This window comes from Hypomesus nipponensis, chromosome 25, assembly GCF_054491055.1.
Source record: "Hypomesus nipponensis isolate SF chromosome 25, ASM5449105v1, whole genome shotgun sequence".
In the NCBI taxonomy this organism is placed as follows: Eukaryota; Metazoa; Chordata; class Actinopteri; order Osmeriformes; family Osmeridae; genus Hypomesus; species Hypomesus nipponensis.
In genome coordinates this window covers 5,344,753-5,368,396 of record NC_140385.1, presented here as the reverse complement: position 1 = coordinate 5,368,396, position 23,644 = coordinate 5,344,753, and the positions used below count along the sequence as shown (strand labels likewise).

The 23,644-nt window shown below is 52.3% G+C and overlaps 2 protein-coding genes and 2 long non-coding RNA genes across 5 annotated transcripts in view; 2 read left to right on the top strand and 2 right to left on the bottom strand.

Annotated features, from left to right (window-relative positions):
• The window catches only part of kdm6ba (lysine (K)-specific demethylase 6B, a), a 66,295-nt gene extending 53,002 nt beyond the window's left edge, over positions 1-13,293 (top strand). The window contains exons 7-25 of the mRNA XM_084691431.1: positions 920-1,045; positions 1,258-1,381; positions 1,594-1,689; positions 1,819-2,068; positions 2,237-2,314; positions 2,602-2,775; positions 3,150-3,305; positions 3,665-7,704; positions 7,952-8,075; positions 8,324-8,429; positions 8,616-8,931; positions 9,026-9,094; positions 9,315-9,463; positions 9,649-9,763; positions 9,901-10,088; positions 10,496-10,637; positions 10,923-11,049; positions 11,234-11,404; positions 11,614-13,293. Coding sequence (XP_084547557.1) covers positions 1,263-1,381; positions 1,594-1,689; positions 1,819-2,068; positions 2,237-2,314; positions 2,602-2,775; positions 3,150-3,305; positions 3,665-7,704; positions 7,952-8,075; positions 8,324-8,429; positions 8,616-8,931; positions 9,026-9,094; positions 9,315-9,463; positions 9,649-9,763; positions 9,901-10,088; positions 10,496-10,637; positions 10,923-11,049; positions 11,234-11,404; positions 11,614-11,637 — 6,444 coding nt within the window. The 5' untranslated portion in view covers positions 920-1,045; positions 1,258-1,262 and the 3' untranslated portion in view covers positions 11,638-13,293. The remainder of the gene's footprint in view (positions 1-919; positions 1,046-1,257; positions 1,382-1,593; positions 1,690-1,818; positions 2,069-2,236; positions 2,315-2,601; positions 2,776-3,149; positions 3,306-3,664; positions 7,705-7,951; positions 8,076-8,323; positions 8,430-8,615; positions 8,932-9,025; positions 9,095-9,314; positions 9,464-9,648; positions 9,764-9,900; positions 10,089-10,495; positions 10,638-10,922; positions 11,050-11,233; positions 11,405-11,613) is intronic.
• On the bottom strand, positions 9,576-10,609 carry LOC146222020 (uncharacterized). Its single transcript, XR_014746742.1, has 4 exons — positions 10,501-10,609; positions 10,145-10,191; positions 9,855-10,065; positions 9,576-9,754 (listed from the first exon to the last, which is right to left on the bottom strand). It is a non-coding gene; the product is annotated as an uncharacterized LOC146222020 (long non-coding RNA).
• A 531-nt stretch (positions 13,294-13,824) lies between the features above and the next one.
• On the bottom strand, positions 13,825-17,264 carry LOC146222018 (uncharacterized). Its single transcript, XR_014746671.1, has 3 exons — positions 17,141-17,264; positions 16,623-16,887; positions 13,825-14,020 (listed from the first exon to the last, which is right to left on the bottom strand). It is a non-coding gene; the product is annotated as an uncharacterized LOC146222018 (long non-coding RNA).
• On the top strand, positions 15,417-21,193 carry tmem88b (transmembrane protein 88 b). Of its 2 annotated transcripts, XM_084690944.1 has the most exons (4): positions 15,417-15,822; positions 17,208-17,323; positions 17,508-17,888; positions 20,912-21,193. In XM_084690944.1, the coding sequence occupies exons 3-4, from the start codon at positions 17,514-17,516 to the stop codon at positions 21,191-21,193; spliced, it is 657 nt and encodes a 218-aa protein (XP_084547070.1). In that variant the 5' UTR covers positions 15,417-15,822; positions 17,208-17,323; positions 17,508-17,513. The 2 variants fall into 2 exon arrangements, with proteins under 2 accessions (XP_084547070.1, XP_084547069.1); XM_084690943.1 differs by lacking the exon at positions 17,208-17,323.
• Positions 21,194-23,644: the final 2,451 nt, after the last annotated feature.

Here is a 23,644-nt window from a genome sequence, read left to right as displayed (position 1 = left end):
GTTTTGTGTGGTGTGTGTGTTTGTGTGGTTTTGGCAAGATTCTCTTTTGTATTGAGTCTCTTTGTTTGAGTGTGTGTAAGACTATCTGTCAGGCCTTTTTGATGTATTTCTCCACTGATCCTTTGTGCGGATCTTTTTGATGTGTGGGAAGGTGTGTGTGTGTGTGTGAGAGATACCCGGTTTGTTCCCTCTCCTTCCTCTAAAGAATCTCCTCTTAATCTATCCTCCCATCCTCCTCAGGCCGTCTGTTCTAGTCCCTTCTCCCTCTCCATCACGCCTGCTGTAATGAGATTAAACCAGTGGATCCACTCCACACACACACAATACACATATGCCCACGCTCAAACGCACACAATTGGCTCAACGCACGCCCAACCTTGTACACTTAGCCTGAAACACGCACACGCAGTTGGCGCGTGTCCAGTCGTGTCTCTCTCTCTGTCGGCTCTTATCAGAAGGCCCCCGCTGAGGATTAGCCTAACCTCCGTGCTCTCCTCTGACGAGCCATCTGTGCTCGGCTAGTAATCCTGCCAGTCGGCTCCAGGCTCGCCATCGCCCCCTAGGGGCTCTGACGTGCCACTGCAGCAGAGCAGACAAAGACAGCATACGACCAGCCTCATGGTTACATTCTGATGCAACGAAAGATTTTCGCCCACACACACACACACACACACACACGGGAGAAAGATTATTTGTGTCTGTATAGAGAGGGATAAAGAGTTTCTGTTTCTACAGAATGTGGTATCTGGGGTCTTGTTTGGTTGTTGTTTTTCTTCCATCTGTCTAGTTTCTCTCCATCCCTCTCTCCCTCCATCAGTCAGTTCTGCAGTCCTGATCTCCTGCCTAGTCTCAACTGTATACTGGAAGGCCCACTGGCATGTATTGACTTTTGTACATCCCTCACTCCCTCCCTCTCCAGCCAACAGGCTTGTCGTTCCTTGGTGCTGTAGCCTGACAGGCAGACTTGCAGACGCTCCCTGCTCTGTGTTGGGAGGGTGGCCTTCTCTGTTCTGCAGTGGAGGGCTTCACACACACAGCTACTGTGGTGGGTACCAGCCATCTGGCTGTCTGGGCATTTGGGTGGGGTCTGTGTGTGTGTGTGTGTGTGTGACACAGTGCTGTCTCTTGTGACCTTATTTGTTGTTCTGTGCAATGCTGCTTACTCTGTTGATTGGTGTGTGTGTGCGTGAGAGAAGTGTGCGGTTTCCTGTGTGTGTGTGCTGTCTGACTGATCCTTGTCTCCCGTGGCGACCCCAGGCTGGATGCATCACGCGGTAGAGCAGTTTGGCGGGCGTGGCACACGGGACTCCTTCCCTCTGGACGGACTCAGTCGGGGACCATGGGCTCCCGTGGGCGGCCGCACCTGGGCGCCACCTGCCAGGTAGGCCCGTCTCCACGGCAACCACCACACACACACACACACAAGTGCACACACACCGTACACGCACACACACAGGGCACACCTCCCCTGTTTGAACACGTCCTCAAAAAGGTTAACTGTAATCTTTGGATACATTCAAACAAAGGAAAATTCCCTTTTAAGTCAACACAGGCTTGGAAGTCGAATGACTCTCTCCCCCCTCTCTCTACCAGGTGTTCACCAGGTATCAATCAACACCAGCTCATTCCCCACCTCCCGCCCAATCACATGGGTGGACTGAACCATCCCAGTAAATACTACAATAATGGGTGAGTGCAGAACTCGACAAACACACACGCACACACCCACACAAGCAGGCATGCCTAGTGTTTGTCTGTGGTATTTGTAGTTGTAATGTTATCTGAGCCTCCCCTGTCTGTGTGTGTGTCTCTGCCCAGTCCCATGCAGGCACGCGGGGGAGAGAAGCTGGACCTGTCCCCGGCCATGCTCCCTGCCCTCCAGAGGGAGCCGGCCCAGAGGCCTCCCCCCCCTCCCCACCACGTCTGGGAGCAGCTGTACGAGTCCCACCCTCCCCCGGGACCCGGACCCTTGCCAGGCGACCACGCGCCTCGCCTGCACAACGGCTACAACCCGGGACCTCCCCCCACCCCCCATCACCCCCCCGGCAGACCCAATCAGCTGCTGAAGGTAAGGGAAGAGGGGCGGAGCACGGCGACGATCGGTCGACTTGGGAATTGAAGGGAGAAGGGGAAGTGAAGGTCGCTGTCAGGAGAGATTTAATCATCCTTCTCCCGCTCTCTTCCTCCCTCTCTTCCTCCCTCTCTTCCTCCCTCTCTTCCTCCCTCTGTCCATCAGTACGGGGGACCTCAGGAGCAGCATATCTCCAGGGCCCCGCCCCCCCTGGGAGATGAGCTGTGGGCGCAGGTGCAGCAGGTAGGCCCCTCTCTCTCTCTCTCTCTCTCCTCTCACATCCAGGACACATGTCACATGACACACGCCACATGACCTGGGCCCACAGCTCTTCTCTCCTCCTCTCACATCCAGCACACGTCACGTGACCTGAGCCCACAGTATACAGTATGGCCAGACAAAAAAACGAACCCACGTTTTATCATAGAAACATGGGTCAGAAAGCGAGAAACAACAGCTGGTGTGCATCTCCCCTGGTGCTGTGTGAGGTGGCCTCTCATGTGTGTCTCCGTGTCTCGGTCACCCCCCAGGGCCAGCAGAGGGGCTACCCAGGGAAGATGATGGGCGGTCAGCTGAAGAGGCCGGCCCCGCCTCTGGGAGAGCACTCGGTCATCCAGCACGCCCCGCCCCCCCCGCTGCACCCCTCGTCGCGCCCAGGAGACGACTGCCCCAGCCCCAGCAAGAGGAAGAGGAGCTCAGACCAGGTTGGTGCCCTCCGTGCGGCCGTCCTCTGCTCTGCTGTGTGGATACGAAAGCTGAAAGAATGGACCTGGTTTAGGCTTCCTGGGATTGCAACTGTTGTTAACTAAGTCAGATGGCTGAGCGGTTAGGTAATCGGGTTATTAATCCGGCCGTGCAAAATGACGTGTCTTTGGCCAAGGCACTTCACCCTACTTGCCTTGGGGGGGAATGTCCCTGTACTTACTGTAAGTCGCTCTGGATAAGCTAAACGCCTAAATGTAACTAGAATCCACTTTTGTGTGTTTCTTGCTGCATTCAACTTACCGCTAGCATCATTATTGGGTCTCGTATGAGCATTGACATGGTTAATGACTGTGAACTCTGCTCTCCTCTCCAGGTACCTCATCCAGGGATGCAGAGGTTCCCTGGTGCCAGCCAGCCCCCCCTGCAGCCCAGCTACCCCCCTCCCAAGCCCACTTTCTGGAACCCCATACACAAGGCCAATGCCCCTTGGCCCCAGCCCGAACGCAAGAACCCCTCCCTGGAGTTTCAGGTCAGAACCGTAAGACAGCTCCAGCACCTTGTCTTCTTTGAGGGTTTTAGGTTGGTTTAGGTGCAGTTCTATGGGTGTATGTGAAGCCCTCTTGTGATATCGCCTGTAGAAGAAGCTTTATTATTGATTATTATGTGTTTAGTCGATATAAAGTGTACTGAGCTCCCGGGTTCTACATGTACATTTATTCATTTAGCGACGCTTTTATCCAAAGCGACTTCCAAGAGAGAGCTTTACAAAGTGCATAGGTCACTGATCATAACAACAAGATAGCCCCAAAGCATTGCGGGCAGCTAAAACAAGAAGCACACATTGTGAACAATTGTGGGTTCTAATACTTTCTTTTTGTCTTCTTCCAGGACTCGGGCAAGCCAGGCATGGGCGGTGGTTACACCTACAAGCCCCCCCAACCCTCCGCCCCCTCGCCTCTCACCCCCACCTCATCCCCTGGGGGTTACCCCCAGCAGGGGCGTGGCGCCCCCCCACCCCACAAACCTCCCTTCCAACCTCAGGCTCTCAATCAATCCCTTCACAACCAGCACCACCCTTCCTCCTACCCCCACACCAACAAGCCAGTCTCAGCCCCCCCGCGTGTGGAGCCCAGGGCCGCACCGCCTCAGAGGGGGCCCAACCAGGGGGGCCGTTCAGGCATCCAGCCCCCTCCTCACCCCTCCAGGGGGGACCGAGAGCACCCTCACGCCCACCCTCACCCCCAGCCCTCACCAGCAAACCCGACCGGCGTGCCTTACAGCCATCCCCAGTTCCAGCCCCACCCAGGGCTGCAGGGCCCCCCTCCTGCCAGCTCGTCCTCAGTACCTCAGCTGCACAGCCAGGCCCAGAACCAGGCCCAACATCAGGTCTGGAGACACCCCAACCAGGGCAGGCCAGGCCACCATCATAACATGGAGTCTGCTCACTACAGGGTCCCCGGCACAGTACCTCAGGGGCAGCAGAGCCACAACCAGAACCATCAGGAGAGCCGGGCTCCAGCCCCATCCCAGAGCCAGCATCATCAGCACCTGAGCCCCCCTCCCCTCGGCCTCCCGGCCTCCACTCGGACCCCTGTCATCACCCAGAACCCACCCGTTTCCCAGCCTCCCTGTTCCGTGAATCGTTACTCCAACTCCCACAGTTCCGGTGGTGTCATTTCTGGACCTGCCATCTCTACTGTGACCACAGCGCCCCCTATTGTCTGCTCAGCAGTCAACAGCAGCAGCAGCACCTGGAGAGGGCCCCAAACCACCACCCCCTCCTCCCTGGATGCCCTCCTGCACCCAGGCTATCAGGGAGCCCATCTGGGCCTAGCCAGCCAGCCCCCCTCTCAGGCCCCCAGGCCCCATCAGCCCCCCAGCAACCACCAGCCCACACAGGGGAAGTCCTACTATGGACGATCCGACCTAGAGCGCTACCAGACGTCCTCGGCGCCCTCGTCTTCGTCATCAGGCCTGGGAAGGACAGGAGAGAGTGTCATCACCAGCAGGGCGTCCAACCCTGCCCCCGCTGTCACCAGCTCCCCCCTCCATCGCCCCATGCACCCAACTGCCCCAGCTGTCACCAGCTCCCCCCTCCATCGCCCCATGCACCCAACTGCCCCAGCTGTGACCAGCTCCCCCCTCCATCGCCCCATGCACCCACCTGCCCCACACCACTCCGGCACGCAGCCGTCCTCAAACCCATCCTTCTCCAGACTCGGCCCCCAACCTAGCCCCTCTGTTCAGGGTTACTCTCACCCCGCCCCCCAGCCCCCCGCCCCCGTAACCCAGTCGATTGAAGAAGCTCTGGATAAACTGGATGCAGAGTTAGAGGGCCACATGCAGGCAGAGGAGAGGAGGAGAGACTGGGAGAGAGAGAAGGAGCAGAGAAAGAGGAGGGAGGAGGAGGAGGAGAGGAAGAGGAGGAGGGAGTGGGAGAGACAAGAGGAGGAGAAGAAGAGAAAGCGGGAGTGGGAAAGGCAAGAGGAGGAGAGGAGGAAGCGGAGAGAGTGGGAGAAACAGGAAGAGGAGAGGAAGAAACGAAGGGAGTGCGAGAGAAAGGAGGAGGAGCGAAAGAGGAGAATGGAGAGGAAGATGAAGGAGGAGGAGATGACGAGGAAAGGAAGAGAGGAGAGCGCCATCGAGAGTTTGGAAAGACTCCTGTCAAACAGAACTTTGCCGCCATCGATGTTGTCGTCAACCTCCGTGCCCCAACCTCCATGCCTCTCCTCCGTCACCAACTCCAATCCTCCACCCTCGACCCAGTCCTCGCCCCCCTACCCCTGGCTGAGCCGGGGAGGGGTTCCCCCTTGTCCTACAGTCCAGGCCGCAGGGATCCAGCCTCCCCCAACCCCCTTGGAAAGACTCCGTCCCCCCCCGCTCACCCCCCAGACCGAGTACGCCAGGGAGAAGCAGAGGCAGAGAGAGATGTGGGGGGGCAACAACGGAGGCCCCAACCCCCCCTCAAAAAGTACCTCAGGGATGACCCAGCCCTCCTACCCCAGCCCTGCCCCCTCCTCCAACCCCCACCAGACCACGGCGCAAGGCCTACCACCCAAAAGTGAGAGAGGCAGCCCGGAGGCTGGGGCCCTCGGCCCCCCGAAGCTCTTCCAGGCCTTCCCCAGAGACGCCCTGTGCTCCGGCACCACGGGGGGCCTCCTCCAGAGACGCATGCCCAGCGGAGGGCTCGGCAGCCTGGGCAGCAGCACCAACAGCTCCAGCGGGGACTCGGACAGCGCCCAGTTTGAGGAGGAGCCTTCGGACATGTCCACCCTGCTGCCCGACGGCCTCGCCAACATCATGGCCATGCTGGACGAGTCCATCAAAAAGGAGGAGGAGCTCTGCGCCGGCGACCAGGGCAGGTCTCGGGTCGTCGGCGTCTCCGCTTTCCAGGCCGGCGCCATGCCGCCCATCAAGAGCTACCTGTGCGCCCCAGACCTCATCCCGGCGCCCAAGCAGCAAGCCCAGGAGGACTTTGGGTCACTCGACGACCACTCCAGCCCTCCTGTCCTCAGCCGCCAGGGCTCTCTGGCCTCCCCCTGCAGCCGCACCTCCTCCCTCAACGACGAGGACGACGACGGCGGCAGTCCCAAACCCGCCCTCCCCCTCGGCGGCAGACAGAACATGGACGCCGGATCGGGAACGGCGGGGACCAACTACAGTCCCAGTGACCTGGCCAAGCTGTACGGCATCCCGGAGCAGGGGAAGAGCGAGGACGAGGACGAGGAGTCGGAGACCACGCCGTCCTGCTCCCCGCCTCCTCAGAGGCCCCACCTCCACCAGACGGGCGTCAACAGCAAGTCGCTGGCGAGCGACTCCGTGCTGGAGAGCCAGAAATACGTCTACCGAGGAGGGCCGTTCGGACGCCCCCCGCCTTCTGCGCTGGTCGGGGTCAAGTACTCCTCCTCGCTCTCGTTGGGCCCCGACATCTGCCGGCAGCAGCAGAGCACCTCCCCGACCTCCGATTCTACCAATCAGCCGAGCTTCAACTCGGCTGTCCCGCCCATGAAGTCACGGCCGCATTCCCCGATTGGCTGGCCAGAGAGCAGGAACATAAAGGTGGAGGAGCCAGACGACTGGAGGGAAGACGGAAAGGAGAGGAGGATGAGCTCAGGAAAGGAGTCTCGCTCCCTCACAGAGACGATCAAGACAGAGCCTAAGGAGGAGATGAAGCTGACCACCATCTCGGAGTCGTCTCTGGCCGAGCTTGGCCGGAGCTGCGAGGTGTTCCTCAACAGCCAGTCTCTGCCCAGCAGGAACCACTCGGACCAGACCAAGACCCAGCTCAAACACGAGGACAGACACAAGCCTGAGAGAGAGAGGGAACGGGACAGGGATAGAGAGAAGGCCAAGAAGAAGAAACATGGGAGTACCCACAGCAGTCACGGCAGCAGTAGTAGCAGCAGCAAGAAGCACGAGGAAAGGACAGATAGGAAGAAAAAGCACAGGGAGAAACGAGAGATGTCCTCCTTCTCCTCCTCCTCCTCCTCCTCTTCCTCCCACTCGAGCTCCAGCAAACGGCACAAGGAGAAGAAGGACAGGCGGATTCTTGGCGATCTGGACCTCCAGAGCAAGGAGGTCAGGGAAAAGGAGCGGGCCCACTCGGACGCGGAGAGGAAGAGGAGGAGGGAGGCGGCCGCGGGCTCTACCAGCGAGGGAGAGCACGCGGAGTGGGCGTCCCAGAGCGGAGTCGACGTGGCGGCCTCCAAGGACCAGGCGGACGCGGCGGGCTCGACGCTGGGCTCCAACGACTTCCTGAAGCTCAAGGCGCTGTCGGACGGGCCGCCCAAGGAGCTGAAGATCCGCCTGATCAAGGTGGAGAGCGGAGCCCGAGAGACGTTCATCGCCTCGGAGGTGGAGGAGAAGAGGATCCCCCTGGAGGAGATCAACATCAGGAACTCTGCCAGCGAGGTCATCAGGGCTTGCAAGTGAGTGAAAACCAGCAATTAGCAAACGGTGCGCGACGGTTACCAGGACCTTTTGAGATAATGGCTCGAGGGGTGATGGGAAAAGTCTGTCTGAAGGTTCATTTTTGAGGGGAAGGTTCACATACTGTCAAGGGAGTGAAGGAATTAAGAAAGACACCCGACTAAACTTTGTCTGAAGACGTATTTTTGTTGACGGTATGGTGTGCGCGTTTGCTAATGTCTTGTTCTTGACCTTGTATTGTTCCAGGGGGGCCAGAGTGAAGGGGAAGTTCAGAGAGTCCTACCTGCTGCCGGCCTTTTCTGTGAAACCCGTCATGTCGGTGGATCCTATCCCCAGAGAGAAACTCAACCCTCCCACCCCGAGCATCTACGTAAGTTTGCGTCAAACATTCTCCACACATCTGCAACCCTCATTGGAGAAGCAGTGAGATTATATTAAAATATTGGGCCTGTGCTGCCCTCTAGTGGCAGCAGAAGGTACCAAACAGAATCCCCCCATGGATCCTTTATTTATTGCATCAGACATGCCCCCTAAGATGGTTGTGCAATACCAGGTTGTGTGATACCCTGTGAGGGACCTGGGTGTGTAGAGGGTCTGACCTTCTCTGTTCCCCTGCAGCTGGAGAGCAAGAGAGACGCCTTCTCCCCGGTGCTGCTGCAGTTCTGCACCGACCCCAAGAACCCTGTCACAGTCATCAGAGGCCTGGCAGGGTCGCTACGACTCAGTGAGTTCACACACACACACGTGTATAGATACTTTATTACTTTTCATCTACGCAATACATGGCGAGTGGTTTTTCCATACAAGATTCCTTCATGACACGCTGGTGTGTTTTTGTATCTTAACCTGGGGTCTCCTCTATAAACTCTCTCTTCCTTTCCCTCCCTCTCCCCCTCCTCCTCCTCCCCAGACCTGGGCCTGTTCTCCACCAAGTCCCTGGTGGACGCCAACGCGGAGCACGCCGTGGAGGTGAGGACGCAGGTGCAGCAGCCGGCCGACGAGAACTGGGACGCCAGCGGGCGGGGCCAGACCTGGCCCTGCGAGAGCAGCCGCTCCCACACCACCATCGCCAAGTACGCCCAGTACCAGGCCTCCTCCTTCCAGGAAAGCCTGCAGGAGGACAAGGGCAGTGACGAGGAGGAGGAGGAGGATAGTGAAGAGAAGGAGAAGAGGCAACCTGGCAGTTTGGAGATGCAGTGTAGGGAGGGAGTGACTACCGGTGGCAGGTAAGGATGGGGACACACACCCTTGTGTTGAATTGGGCTTCTGCAACATAACTCATGCAGTGTCAGAGTTATTAATCATGTCATTCTTCTCTAGTGCCGATCAGAAATCAGTGGGGAAGATCATCAAGTTTGGGACCAACATCGACCTGTCAGACCCTAAGAGGTAAGCTTGGACTACTGATGAACCCTGTGTCCTGTGACTGATCACTCACCATGAAGAGCCCTCTGACCAGGTCCACCTCTCAGTAACTCTGTTCATACTGATATGACCCCAGTGCAGATTATTCCTCAAAGTTTATTTGATGAGAAGGGTTTTCATCTTGGTTCTCTTATTGAATTGATGGATCTTAGGAGAGAGTGAGCTGATGTTTCCTGTCCCTCAGGTGGAAGCCCCAGTTACAGGAGCTGCAGAAGCTGCCAGCCTTCATGCGGGTGGCGTCAGGCGGCAACATGCTGAGTCACGTGGGACACACCATCCTGGGAATGAACACCGTCCAGCTCTACATGAAGGTCCCCGGCAGCCGCACGCCTGGTACGACCTCTGCCTCCCTATCCCCTTCTCTCTCTCCCTTTCCCCTCCCTATCCCCTTCTCTCTCCCTCCCCCCTCTGTCTCCCTCCCCCCTCTGTCTCTCTCCCTCTCCCCCCTCTCTCCCCTCCCCTGCACGGGTGGTGTCTAATGTTGTCAGTGGCTTGACAGAGAGCTCCTCTTCCTCCAGGTCACCAGGAGAACAACAACTTCTGCTCGGTCAACATCAACATCGGTCCTGGAGACTGTGAGTGGTTCTCTGTGCACGAGAACTACTGGCCCGCCATCAACGACTTCTGTGAAAAGTGAGTTTTTATTTATGGACCAAATCATAGCATCAAATCAAAGCATAGCACTTAACGCTAATGTCGCTGTTTATAAAGTGTTGTTCTTTACACGTCGACCCTTCTTGAAGAGGTCCTAACAGTCTCCTCCTCCCCAGACATGGAGTGGACTATCTGACCGGGTCCTGGTGGCCGGTCCTGGAGGACCTGTACCGCTCCAACATCCCTGTGTACCGCTTCATCCAGCGGCCCGGGGACCTGGTGTGGATCAACGCCGGCACAGTCCACTGGGTCCAGGCTGTGGGCTGGTGCAACAACATCGCCTGGAACGTGGGGCCGCTCAACTGTGAGTTTCTATTCAAATCACAACATTCTAGAACTTTGGTTGTTAGGCAGTTTTACCTTGGACTGATAATGGCCCAGTTTCCAGACTTGGATTAAGCCTTGTCCTAAAGTGAGAGGGAGAATTCCATGAAGGTCTTATTGAATTTCGCTCTTACTTTAGAACTAGGCTTAATCCATGTATTTGAACCTGGGGCCTATATGATGGAGTTAAACTGGCTCATGGCGAGGGGGTCAGGTTCAAGATATTTATTGTCATGTATACGGTTTAACAAAGTTAGTCCGTACAATGACAGTCTTATAGTGCAATGTACGCCTTCCACATAATTACAATAGAAAAATATATAAATATTGGTCTCCAGGTGAGTCCTACATGGCAGCTCCCCTAACAACGGTTGTGTCTCCCTGCAGCCTACCAGTACCAGCTGGCCCTGGAGCGGTTTGAGTGGAACGAGGTGAAGAGGGTCAAGTCCATCGTCCCCATGATCCACGTCTCCTGGAACGTGGCGCGCACCGTCAAGGTCACCGACCCCGACACCTACAAGATGATCAAGTGAGTTCAGCAAATGAGGGGCCCAGTTTCCCCCCCAGACAAGGATGAAACCCAGTCCTAGACTTCACTTTTGCAGTGGCTTTATTTAATTTACGCTTTAGGACTAAGCTTCAACCATGGCTGGCAAACTGGGACTATACATATAATGAATTGAAAATGAACTGACATTTTATAAAAACGATAGTAGGGGGAAAAATTCAGTCGATTATGACTATATAAATAAGACGGCTGTCGCATTTATTCTGAATTTAAGAAATGAATAACTTTGCCCTCCGCCCCTGCCAGACACTGCCTGCTGCAATCCATCAAACACATTCAGATCCTGAGGGACCAGCTGGGAGCCTCGGGGAAGAAGATCTCCTACCAGAGCAGGGTCAAGGACGAGCCCGCCTACTACTGCAACGAGTGTGACGTGAGTTCACGCATCTCTCCCTCTTTCTCTCACCCTCTCAAAGCTATTTGCTACACACATTTCTTCTTCTGCTTTTTAAAACCGAGCGTAATCAAGGAAATACCAGAATTTTCATTTTTTTTAAACGTGCCTCCATGAGTGCCCCGTTCCAAGCCTGTGGTCCTGTCTCCGTGGCGACCCCCAGGTGGAGGTGTACGACCTGCTGTTTGTGACCAGCGAGACTGGGAGCAGGAAGACCTACGTGGTGCACTGTGAGGACTGTGCCCGCCACCGTAGTCCCAGCCTGGCCAACGTGGTGGTGCTGGAGCAGTACCGCATGGAGGAGCTGATGGCCACCTACGACAGCTTCAACCTGGTGAGGAGGAGAACACACGCACACACGCACTGAAACATGAAAGCACTATAAAAGAGAGTTTTGCACCAAATGTTTTCTGTAAGCTACCCTTAAGACATGTAACTTGGCCTGTCTTTACAGCTAATGCATGTCCTGTTTGGGGTGGGGGGAGGAATCTAACTGGTATTTGAACTCACCTTTTCTAACTGACGTTCTGTCCTCTCCTGTAGGCGTCACCCTCCACTTCGCGATGACAGACCTCCTCCACATCCAGTTCCTCTCAGCCATAACCAAAACTCCTGCAAGCCAGGACAAACACATTCTTACTTTGGTGATTTTAATTTTGCTTCCTTTTAAAATGTGTTTTTGTAGTTTTGTTGTTGTTTTTTACTACTACTGCTAATACTTGCAATTACAGCCAATTGAAAACCAGTTTCCTCATCACTGTTTACAAAATAAAACATTAAAAAAAAGAAAAGAAATGCCACCAATCATATGCCAGTTTACTCTCAATGGTGCTCATGAGAAGACCAGACACCTGGTTATAGAGGACTTGAAGATGTAGAGCAGTTGGCGCTGCCATTGAACAAACTAAATATAGGGAGTCAGTGGTTTCAACGGCATGCTATCGTTTCTGAATTTTGTTTAAGTTTGATTTGTTTTTGTCATCTTGAATACTGAAATTTGTACATTGCTGTTTGTATTTTATGTGGGGTGATGTTTTTCCTCGATAATTTATTGTTTTGTTTTCTAAACTAGATCCGCCTAGATATATACCACATTGGCCTTGTGACTTGTATTTAGAGATGAAATGAAAAATACTAATAATAGAGATATGAAAATTTTTCTAAAGCATTAAGAATTTTTTTTAAATACAATTGTTTGGAATGCTTCAGAACATACGGGTTTAAAAAGACTTGTTTTTAATTTTTGTTTTGTCTTTCCGAATCTTGTATGCGTTGTAAATCTTGTGTTGTTTTTAGATTTTTTTTTTTTTTTACTTTTACAAATTAATTATATTATTTCTTCTGGAGAAAAAGATTCAAACATCAGGCCTCCCTAAGACTACATTAGGTCTTGTGTTCAGTTCAATACTTTGCTACCAACCACCATTTTCCTACGGTGTCATACTTGCGATTGTTTTGCTAAATACAGATTTATAATTTTCCTGGATTTTAAGTGTAAATGTTTTATTTAAATGTTTTTTTTTTCTATTTATTGGATATCAATGCTATCCCCTTTTTGAATAGGGTTGTACAAGTTTTGAAAAGTTTTCTATGGTGATTCTGATTTTCGAATTTAGACAGTTGAGGAGGAGGAGGGGGGGGTGGTGTATATGGGGGGGCTGCTGTTTCACTGGTGCTTACCTCCCCCATTCTGGTCTCTCACCCCTCCAGGTATATATAAATGATATCTTTAATAAATATAACTCCACTTTTCCCGTAGATGCTAGAAACACACAGGACGTAGAGACGACTAACGGAATGCTGTATCTGTAATTATGCTCATTTTGAAAGTTAAAAAAAAACGTAATTACAATTTCTTGAAGATACAGAAAGTGTAGTTATGTTTGTGTTTATCTGTAGGTGCTTTTAGATTTTAAATGATTTAAATGTTTTTTATTTTTTATTTTTTAGATATTATAATATGATGGATATTGATTATGGGATAGATGGTGCTAACTGTTCCTTGAACAAACTCCTGTCTCCTTTCCTAAGATGAAAATTCTATTTTTCCTCTTGCAATATACCTTTCCTTTTCTCCTTCTCTTTGTCGTCATGTACTTAAAACTGCACTGTTTTAGAGAATTCACTCATACACACAACCAACTGAGCCAGACTTGTCTTAAACACTTTGTGAATTTGTGTGACATTACTATGACTATTAATAAACGCTTTTGATAAACCCAACACCTCTCCTGTTAATGTTACGCACTTGAGTAATTAGTGTGAAACATTGCAGTGCCAGTGAATATAAACATTGAGGCTTTCTGGGGAAAACTACTGAGTTTAAAGATATGTGCTGCACGTTCAGCAACATTATCCTTCCTCTTCAGGACTCCAAGCTCACTATCATGGGTGTGGAGAATTGAGGGGGAGGAAAGACATATTTGTTTATGCGATACCCTCACACTACTACAATAACAACCTATCTCTCTGTGGTGGATGTTTGGCTCGAATCACATTCAGATCCTTTGGTTTGTTTTTGCTCAAAAGTACGTGTGAGCTTCTTATTGATAGTAGTTTCCCTACAGACTCATCACAATGTATCCAAGGTAAACTATGGATGGAAGGGGAAACTAGCAGATGGCTGAACAGGAAGCAGCCAGGCTACGTTAGTCATGATAACAGTTGACAATGACACAAAACAAGCCAGAAAAACCAGTGACTGCTATCTACATTTTTGGTATATCAGGTAAAAAGTAATATTTTATACCTGGTTGAAGAGGTCATGTGTCCCCAGCAGGCCATGACAAAACATCAAAATGCCATCATGTCCTGGGGTCAAGAGGTCGGGGAGGGATGGACAGGACAGGCCTGCGGATATCCTGCTTCCTGTCAAGACAGGAAGTCCCCGTTCCACGTCAACTTCCAGAAAAACATACGAGTGGAATCCTCCTCAAACGTTTCCGTTTTCCTCCCGAAGAAAGAAAGAATAATTAAAATTCAAATCAATAAAACATTTTCATAGCCTTTTTTTTACAAGCAGTGTCACAGAGGGCTTCACATACGGCCATAGAACTGCCCCTCAACCAACCTAAACCCCCAATAATCAGGATCAGCGAGCAAAAAGACAATTATATTTGTCTCATGAACCATCCATCTGAATGCCAGGCCCACAGAAGCCAGAACAGTTGGTGTTTGTTAAGAATGCCCGAAATATGCCACATGTATACAACATAAATCAAAGCAGTTGTACACTTATCTGGAAGGGTGGTTTCTGGCTTGGTTAAACATTGCAACACAATTCAACCACGGTTGACTTTAGTCAGTCTATTTTCTCATTTGCTTATTTGTCCCCTCTCAACACACTCACCCTTCCCCCTCCAGTCATCCTACCTACCCATTACAAAACTCTCCACTGTAATCACAAACTTCTACATGTAAAACTTCTAAGCGTCATCCAAGTTGGTGATAAGTTATATAACTGATGCAGCTTCTTGTCTCCCACTGCTCCACCCAGGACCGCCGCCCCCCTATCTGGTGGGCAGGTCAGGGAGTATGTACCCAGCGGAGATCTATAGGTAAACAAATACACCCAGCTCAAAGAGGAGGAGAGAAATGAAAAGAAAAGTGTACAATCTGGTCAGAAATCACAAATTACTGCCCCTGTGATCTCCCCTCTCTCCCCCCCCCCCCCCCCCCCTTATCTACCGGCCCCTTATCACGTCATCCTTTGGCCACTACACATGATCAGTTCTGTTCTACAGCTCCTGTAGAATGCACACAGACGCCGTCTCCCTCCCTCACCATCTCCCCCCTGTCCTGTCCTCCCCTCCCCCCTCAGCACAGCATTCCCTTTACGTCCAGTTATCAGGCCAGCCGCCTTTGTATGGGCCCCTAACACTCAGCTCCAACTGACACAGGGAGGGGGGAGGGCGTGTAATAGTAATGCTGGACATGTTAAGGGAAGCGCGCATTGGGGGGGGGGGGGGGGGGGTTGTGGGAGGGCAGTGAAGAGAAAGTGGGGTGGGGTGGGGAGAGAGGGGCATCTATAATTCTGAAGAGAGACTCGTATCAGAAGGAGGAGGGACAAGAGGAGGTTTAAAAGGTGTGAGAGAGAGAGAGAGAGAGAGAGAGAGAGAGAGAGAGAGAGAGAGAGAGAGAGAGAGAGAGAGAGAGAGAGAGAGAGAGAGAGAGAGAGAGAGAGAGAGAGAGAGAGAGAGAGAGAGAGAGAGAGAGAGAGAGAGAGAGAGAGAGAGAGAGAGAGAGAGAGAGAGAGAGAGAGAGAGAGAGAGAGAGAGAGAGAGAGAGAGAGAGAGAGAGAGAGAGAGAGAGAGAGAGAGAGAGAGAGAGAGAGAGAGAGAGAGAGAGAGAGAGAGAGAGAGAGAGAGAGAGAACATCAACTTCACCTTACCAAGAACACACGAGGGAGGCTCTCGCCAGTATCTGGTGGGGGAAGAGCCACAACGGACCAGAGAGAGAGACCAGCGGGAGTTCGACATACCAGCATACCGCCACCAGATAAGCAAAGGGAAGAGTGAACCACCCGACAGAGTAAGCAGGAACAGAACCAGCAGACCCCGACTTCTGCACAGCAGCGACAAAAGCAGTTCCTCTACATCGACTCCCGACGGAAAGAAGCAGTACAGAAAGACCAAGAATCAAGTTCATCTGACAGGAGAGTGTGGGTTCCCATCCCCAAACTCCAGACGAAGAGAGAGGAGCAAGAACCGAGGGAAGAACCAGAGCTAGATCTACCAGTCTCCACATCACTATGTGAGTGAAACCACAACCCCCCCACACACAGTTCAACACGCTAGGCTTCTGTACATGTGCAAATACTCTAAATTCCTACTTTTAAAGAGAGTCCAAGTGGCTGGTTTGTTATTTGTACCTAATGACTGAAGTTCTAGACTGCCAATGAATACATGCAGCCGTCTGACCCAGCAGACAATAGAATGATAGAACAATAGAACTCTGAATAGAACCATGTGATGGAGTCTGTGGTGTTGAGTAAACTAATAATGTTCAGTCAGGACTGTACCAGGGACTTAAGTTGTCTCTCAATAGCCTCAAGGCATTTTATTACCTTTCCTAGTCTTCATAAGAAAAAGTAGTACAACTCCAATTTTGTCAGGAGACAAAAACAAGAGGGTTTTCACAGCAACAATGACGTGTTATTCCTAGAATAACGAGTACAGCGAGTCGAATGGGTGGAGTGACCAGATGTATTTCAAGCGAGCGCCACAATACGTTTCCCCCGGTTACCAGTCCTGAACCCCCCTGACATTACACCCAGAAACGACACTTTAAAAACAATAGGAGGGAGTCATGCAGAGTAAACAACATGGAGGAGGCAGCCGCTAGCAACATCTCTCGACACTGACGTCACATTTACCACAGAGTTTAGTGGGTATTATGGGATGGAGGACCACCCACACACAGCTTCAACAGTTCCTTAGTAGATTTGACTCGCCTCGGCATCTTTGGGATGGATCTCAATGGAAAGGACGACACCAACAGTTGTAGCAGGTAGTGTGTGGAGAGTTGATCCATCATGGAGGGCCTTGGCTTACCGTTCCAGCCAAGAAGAGATGAACAGTCTTGGGGGTGATGGGTGTCTGAGCTGGAGGTCTGCCAGGGAGGGGAGGGTATGGCAGCTGACTGCCCCAGGGCTATTGTCCTCAGGTCGGCGGGGGAAACGCTTTGCTTGCTGGGGGAGGGGGGAGGGATGGGGTATCCTGTCTCTCTCACGCGCGCACACACACACACACACACACACACACACACACACACACACACACACGAGGCGGCCATGCCAACAGGACCCTCAGTCTGGATCTGGAAGGAAGATAACAGATTAACAGCTGTGTTTACCTCTCTGTTAACCATTGACACTACAGGCTAGTGACACTGTAGATGTGGAGGCCTACTTCTGAATGCTTCACTATGAATTCAATAACAGGGTACTGGTCACACTAAAACTTCATGTTCATATTGTTTATGCATGATTAGTATGATGTGACACATTCCCCAAACCACACACACACACACCCCCCATGTACACAAACATCCTTTGAAGCAGCCCTCTCACCTTCATCTCTCTCCATCTTATCCTCCTCTATCATCATCCTCTGGTACATGCTCGCATGGTAATTAAGCCCCTTCCCTTCGGACCTGTCAGCTGTCAAGATAACCATCGTCACTGCGCTCTGATCGGCCAGCATCACAAGCCGGCTGGCTTCCTGTCGCAAACAGCGATAAGACCCCGTGACCCGTGTGTGAACTGTGACTCGGGGACTCTGTAACAGCAGCGAAAGACAAGGGTTACAATGAGGGACAGTACTTAACAACGGCAGTATCAATTGCATGGAGAGATTGTATTAGGCTCACCTGTTAAATCCCTCTCTCTCGCCTTCCTCCCCTCGCTTTCCCCCCCCCTCCCCCTCCCCTCTCTCCAGTCCATCATGAGCATGAGTGGCACCCTGGAGAAGGGGGCTCACCACCAGGCTCTTGACCTGTCTGAGGAGCTGTCCCACCACCACCCCCACCATCACCACCACCAGCACTCCAACTCCCTGGCCTCCACCGCCCCGGTAGGGACCCTCCCCTCAGGCGTGGTGGTCCCACCTCCGTACTCTGTGGCGGAGAGCGCGGGCGGGGGGAGCGACGCGCCCCTGGAGCTGCGGGGCTCGCTGGACTGCTGGGCGTGCTCCGTGCTGGTCACCGCCCAGAACCTCGTCATCGCCACCATCAACGCCTCCCTGGCCGGCCTGGTGTTCGGCCTCATCCTCACCCCCGCCATCGTCATGGTGATGTTCGGGTTCCTCTGCCACTCTACGGTAAAGGAGGGGAGAGGGGGTGGTTGGGGGGGGGGGGGGGGTCACATGACTTGTGTAGGCCACACACACTTGCTTGGGAACATTCCTGGGCTGTGGTTTGCATTTGAGACTCGTAATTCAATTGTGTGTTCATTACAGATGGGTATGAGGCTATATACTGGAGGAGTGGACACCTGTGTGTGTGTGTGCGTACTTTGGGGGGGGGGGGGGGGGGGGGAGGCTGACATTTCTCGTAAAAGGGTGCGTTACTCAGCCGAGTGGGAGGACAGAGAGACCAGACATCAGCAGTGCTGGAGATGGTTGAGAAGGGACGACAAATATCCCCTAAAGTGAAATTTTGCGGCCACAAGTTTGGAATAGTTTGCCTGCAGATTAGAGCTGGGTTTGGCCTGGCAGACCTGTGGTTAGTTAGATAATCAGATAAGACCTGGGTTCCTCTCAGATCTGGGAGAGAGACCTTTTAAAAGAGACCTGGGTTAAAGATGAACTAGGGAACAAATACAACATCACAATCAGACAACTCAAATAGCAAAATGTGATGACTGATGCTTTAGCATCCGTGTCAAAACAATGAAAAGAAATGTGTACATTTCAATGCGCACAAACCTTTCTATTTTGACCCGAATGGGTCTCCTTCGACCCCAGTTGTTCACCCACCAGGTCATAGAGGGTCAGGGAGTGTGAATGGGTGACAGGGTGACTGCACCACTGGTCACCTCACTAATGGCTCAGCCCAGAAACAAGGCTTCTCCTTTCCCTCTCCTCCTCCTCCTCCTCCTCCTCCTCCTCCTCCTCTTCTCCCTGCCCAATTAGGACCCCATGTGACAGATTAGAAGAGGATTAGCTGGGACTTTAAAGAGGGGGGAAAATGAAAGAAAAGAGCGAGATGAGGAAAGGAGAGAGAGCACTTAACGTTTGAGGCTCCGGGAGTCTCCCCATCTCACAGTTCTGGCCTTCTGCTTGACAGCCAGGAATTCCAAGTCCGTTGCTGTTGACGTCGACGGCCTTGTCAAGGGTGAACATAAAAAGTAATGTCAAGTGTATAGAGCTGCTACAAACCCCAATCGAGCTTCCAACTCCCAATCCTCCACAGCTAGGAATGCCTGGCGTGCCTTCTCATGAGAAGCATGATGCCTTGGGTGAGACGCCCATCAGTTTAAATAAACATGGACATAGTTGTCTGGGAGTTGATATGGTATGGGTGTACCCACCCTCACCCCTTAGCGGGCCTCTTCCTGACCCCTCTTTTCCCACTGTTTCTATCCTCCTCCACCATATCACCCCCCCTTACTCAGGCCTCCTCATCCCTCCTCCACCATATCACCCCCCCTTACTCAGGCCTCCTCATCCCTCCTCCACCATATCACCCCCCCTTACTCAGGCCTCCTCATCCCTCCTCCACCATATCACCCCCCCTTACTCAGGCCTCCTCATCCCTCCTCCACCATATCACCCCCCCTTACTCAGGCCTCCTCATCCCTCCTCCACCATATCACCCCCCCTTACTCAGGCCTCCTCATCCCTCCTCCACCATATCACCCCCCCTTACTCAGGCCTCCTCATCCCTCCTCCACCATATCACCCCCCCTTACTCAGGCCTCCTCATCCCTCCTCCACCATATCACCCCCCCTTACTCAGGCCTCCTCATCCCTCCTCCACCATATCACCCCCCCTTACTCAGGCCTCCTCATCCCTCCTCCACCATATCACCCCCCCTTACTCAGGCCTCCTCATCCCTCCTCCACCATATCACCCCCCCTTACTCAGGCCTCCTCATCCCTCCTCCACCATATCACCCCCCCTTACTCAGGCCTCCTCATCCCTCCTCCACCATATCACCCCCCCTTACTCAGGCCTCCTCATCCCTCCTCCACCATATCACCCCCCCTTACTCAGGCCTCCTCATCCCTCCTCCACCATATCACCCCCCCTTACTCAGGCCTCCTCATCCCTCCTCCACCATATCACCCCCCCTTACTCAGGCCTCCTCATCCCTCCTCCACCATATCACCCCCCCTTACTCAGGCCTCCTCATCCCTCCTCCACCATATCACCCCCCCTTACTCAGGCCTCCTCATCCCTCCTCCACCATATCACCCCCCCTTACTCAGGCCTCCTCATCCCTCCTCCACCATATCACCCCCCCTTACTCAGGCCTCCTCATCCCTCCTCCACCATATCACCCCCCCTTACTCAGGCCTCCTCATCCCTCCTCCACCATATCACCCCCCCTTACTCAGGCCTCCTCATCCCTCCTCCACCATATCACCCCCCCTTACTCAGGCCTCCTCATCCCTCCTCCACCATATCACCCCCCCTTACTCAGGCCTCCTCATCCCTCCTCCACCATATCACCCCCCCTTACTCAGGCCTCCTCATCCCTCCTCCACCATATCACCCCCCCTTACTCAGGCCTCCTCATCCCTCCTCCACTCCCCCCGTTCTGACGTCAGAGATAAGGACAACCCACTCCTCCCTTCCACCTCCCCTCCACCTCCCCTCTTCCTCCTCTGCTCCTTTATCCCCCCCTACACTTTCATCTCCTTGTTCCGCACCATGGAACCCTCCATCTACACGTGCAGCACACGCACGATACGAGGTCTCACAGCTGTGTTCTTAGCATGTTTATCAGTCACCCCGTGGAGGGGCACGTGAGTGGGGTCAGTCTGGATGCTTGCGGGTCCATCTGCTCCATGTCTGTCCTCACCTCCGACACACTCCACCAGCGCCGCATTATCATCATAATCATCATCTCCCCCCCACATCTCCATCGTCCTCTGTGCTCTGACCGTCCTCTTGCTTTTGCGGTTCTCCTGTCATCCAACACGTCCAGCAGATCAGGCACACGGGAAAACATTCAAAAGAAATATTAAACCCTTTCTACGTCATGTAGCCATAGTGTATTGTAAATGACATATCGCAGTGAATATATTTAACGCCTCTGTCTCTTCCCCCCCCCCCCAACCACTCACCTCCATCTCCTCCCCCCCACTCACCTCCACTCCCCCCTCCCCCCCTCCAGGTGCGGCCCCACGGGACCTCCCCGTACTGTTCAGACCTGCTGAGCGACGGGGGCTGTGTGGCCCTGCTGGTGGTGGGCTTCCTCCTGGTCACCCCCCTGCTGGTCCTGGCCCTGGCCGCCTACTGTCGCCTGGCCCGCCACCTCCAGCTGGGCCTCTGCTTCATCCCTTACAGCCGCGCCGTCTACAAGAACCTGCCCGCCACCCAGCACCGGGGCCTGGGGGGGGGCTGCTGCGGGGGGCGAGGGGGTTCGGAGGGAGGGAAGGGCAAGGTGTGGGTGTAAGGGGAGGGGGGGGTGGAGAGGAAGAGGTTAGGAGGAGAGAGAGTGTGTGTGCAAGAGCGAGAGGAGAATCTAAAGGGGGGGGGGGGGGGGGGGGGCGGAGGAGGAGAAGAAACTGGAAACAGGAAAACAGGAAGATGGAGAAAATAGGAACAAGGAAACGCGAGAACAGAGGGGGGAGGGACGTTAACAATAACAGATACGCAGATACACATGTTTGTGATATTTACCTCAACACATTATCTGAACCTGAATGAACACCCATGTCTGTGACTACTACCAACTACACACATTTTAACGCAAGAGACTTCATACTTTCACTTATATAAATGTTTTGAAGACACAAAAAAGACACAATCCACCACAGAGGAAGATTTCAGTCACCCTTACATATGCATTTCACCTGAACAGCAACAAGCCTGGAGCTTGTCCTGTGGAACAGCGAGCAGAATATCAATTAAAAATAGAAGCCTGCCACTTAGCCTATACAGTCACTTCATTTTAATAATATTTAATAACTGACTGAACACAACACATTCATGAAGGCCCTTCATTTATGGTGTTTAAATATCTTGTTTGTAATGCTGTAAATTGGACAGTTACTTGCATATGGTAGCCATTTTTGTTGCATTACAAATAAACTGTGGAATCAACCTGACTGGTTTTGTTATCTGGTTAAACTACGGAAAAGGGTTTGAGTGTTTGGTTGCATACAATGTAATCTGAGTGGAGATGGTGTCTCTGCGTAAGCAAACCCCATGTCTGTCTCACACACGGTGATAGTGACTCAGCTTGCTTCTTGGTTTTTCCTCAGAAGGGAGGACAGCTTTATCAACAACGGTGCCTCTTATCTCTTCCAGCTGGACACAATCCCAGGCTGTCAGACACCAAACACAGGCAGTCTCTCCCACACACACACACACCATCTCTCCCCTCTCCCCCCCCCAAAAAAAATCTCTTCCCCTCAGTACACAAGATGGGTGGTGCCTTTGGATGCATACTTTCATTTATCCACGGTGTAAAAAAACACTGGGCCTCATCCTTGCTCCAGTTCTGGCCCAGTTTCGGCTGGGACCCCGGCCTAAAACCGGTCCACATACTGAAAACGGACACATAATTTTGTTCTGGCCCAGATGCTGCCCCCACCCTGTAGCCCCGCCCCACATTGGGCCAGACCTGGGTCACATGACACAGACACTGTAAGACAGATCTGGCTGAGCTCGGTGTCTGCTTGGTCCCCAGGACAGATGTGGCCCATACATGACTACATGTAGGCCTACTTCATTCTAGAAGGAAAACACAAATCCCAAATGTATGGCGTTTTAAAACAAATATAGCTCCCTATAATAGGAACATTTATAAACAACAAAAGCACAAGTACATATATTTTACATTATCTGTCACATCCACCCGCTACCAACATCCAACTCCCTCTCACACACAGAGAGAGAGGGAGATCCCCACTGTCGTTCTCTCTATGGCACTGAGGATATCGGTCTCAGCCATTTCCTGGTCAAAAGAAAAGATACAATTATGTTGGTCTGTATGTGTGTGAACAGCATTATGCAAAAGCTACCAGCCCGATTTGTATGAAACTTGGTGAATGGGTGTAGCATGGGCCAACATAATTCTGACCACGATTGGTCATTAGGCCCCCTTGATGATCACGGCAAAACAGCTGCAGTTCCTGTGCAGACACAGGAGAACCTAGCAGAACAATCATCTCTCCATCGCAGCCATAGCCCACCTGAGAGGTCACGACAGCTAGCCAGACTCGTTAGATCAGAGAGGTATATTAACATTGCATCGTTTGAGTATCGTAAAAGTCGAGACTTCAGGACCCCGGGTTCTGGACTGGATAGAGTGCTACAGAGATGGCGTTCTGTCAGAGTCTCCTATGTGTGCACAGGAACACTGAAGCAATGCAAGTGTCTCTTTTCAAGTACAGGTTTACTGTGCAACACTATAACTATGTAAGAGTCTCTTTTTAGTACAGGTGACAAGAGTTTTGTCAAAAATACAGTTAGTATAGTGTGCTGCAGAGTCGTGTTACTGCACGTGCACGCCAAAGACACAAATCACAGCATGGGAGGTGGGGGAGGGGCACAGTGAGCGAAGTTAGAGAGCTGACCTTACGGTATTTTGGGTAAGTCTTAAGTAATTCATGTTCATACAAAGTTTAAAACATTGTAAATAGTATACATTTAGCGGTGGATGATTTCGATTGGTTTAAACGAAATATGTTCGCTACATTTCTGTAGGCAGGTAGAGCTAGCTACTGTAACGTACAGTAGCGCATCTCCGATAAACCCCCTCACTCACTCCATCCTAACATCGTAGTTCTTACATATTTAAAATCGCATTTGTTATATGCCATCTACACAAAACGTCTGATTTCCCTGAACAAAAAATGTGGCTGTGTTTAAATATATAAAATGTGTTTCATTCATTCAA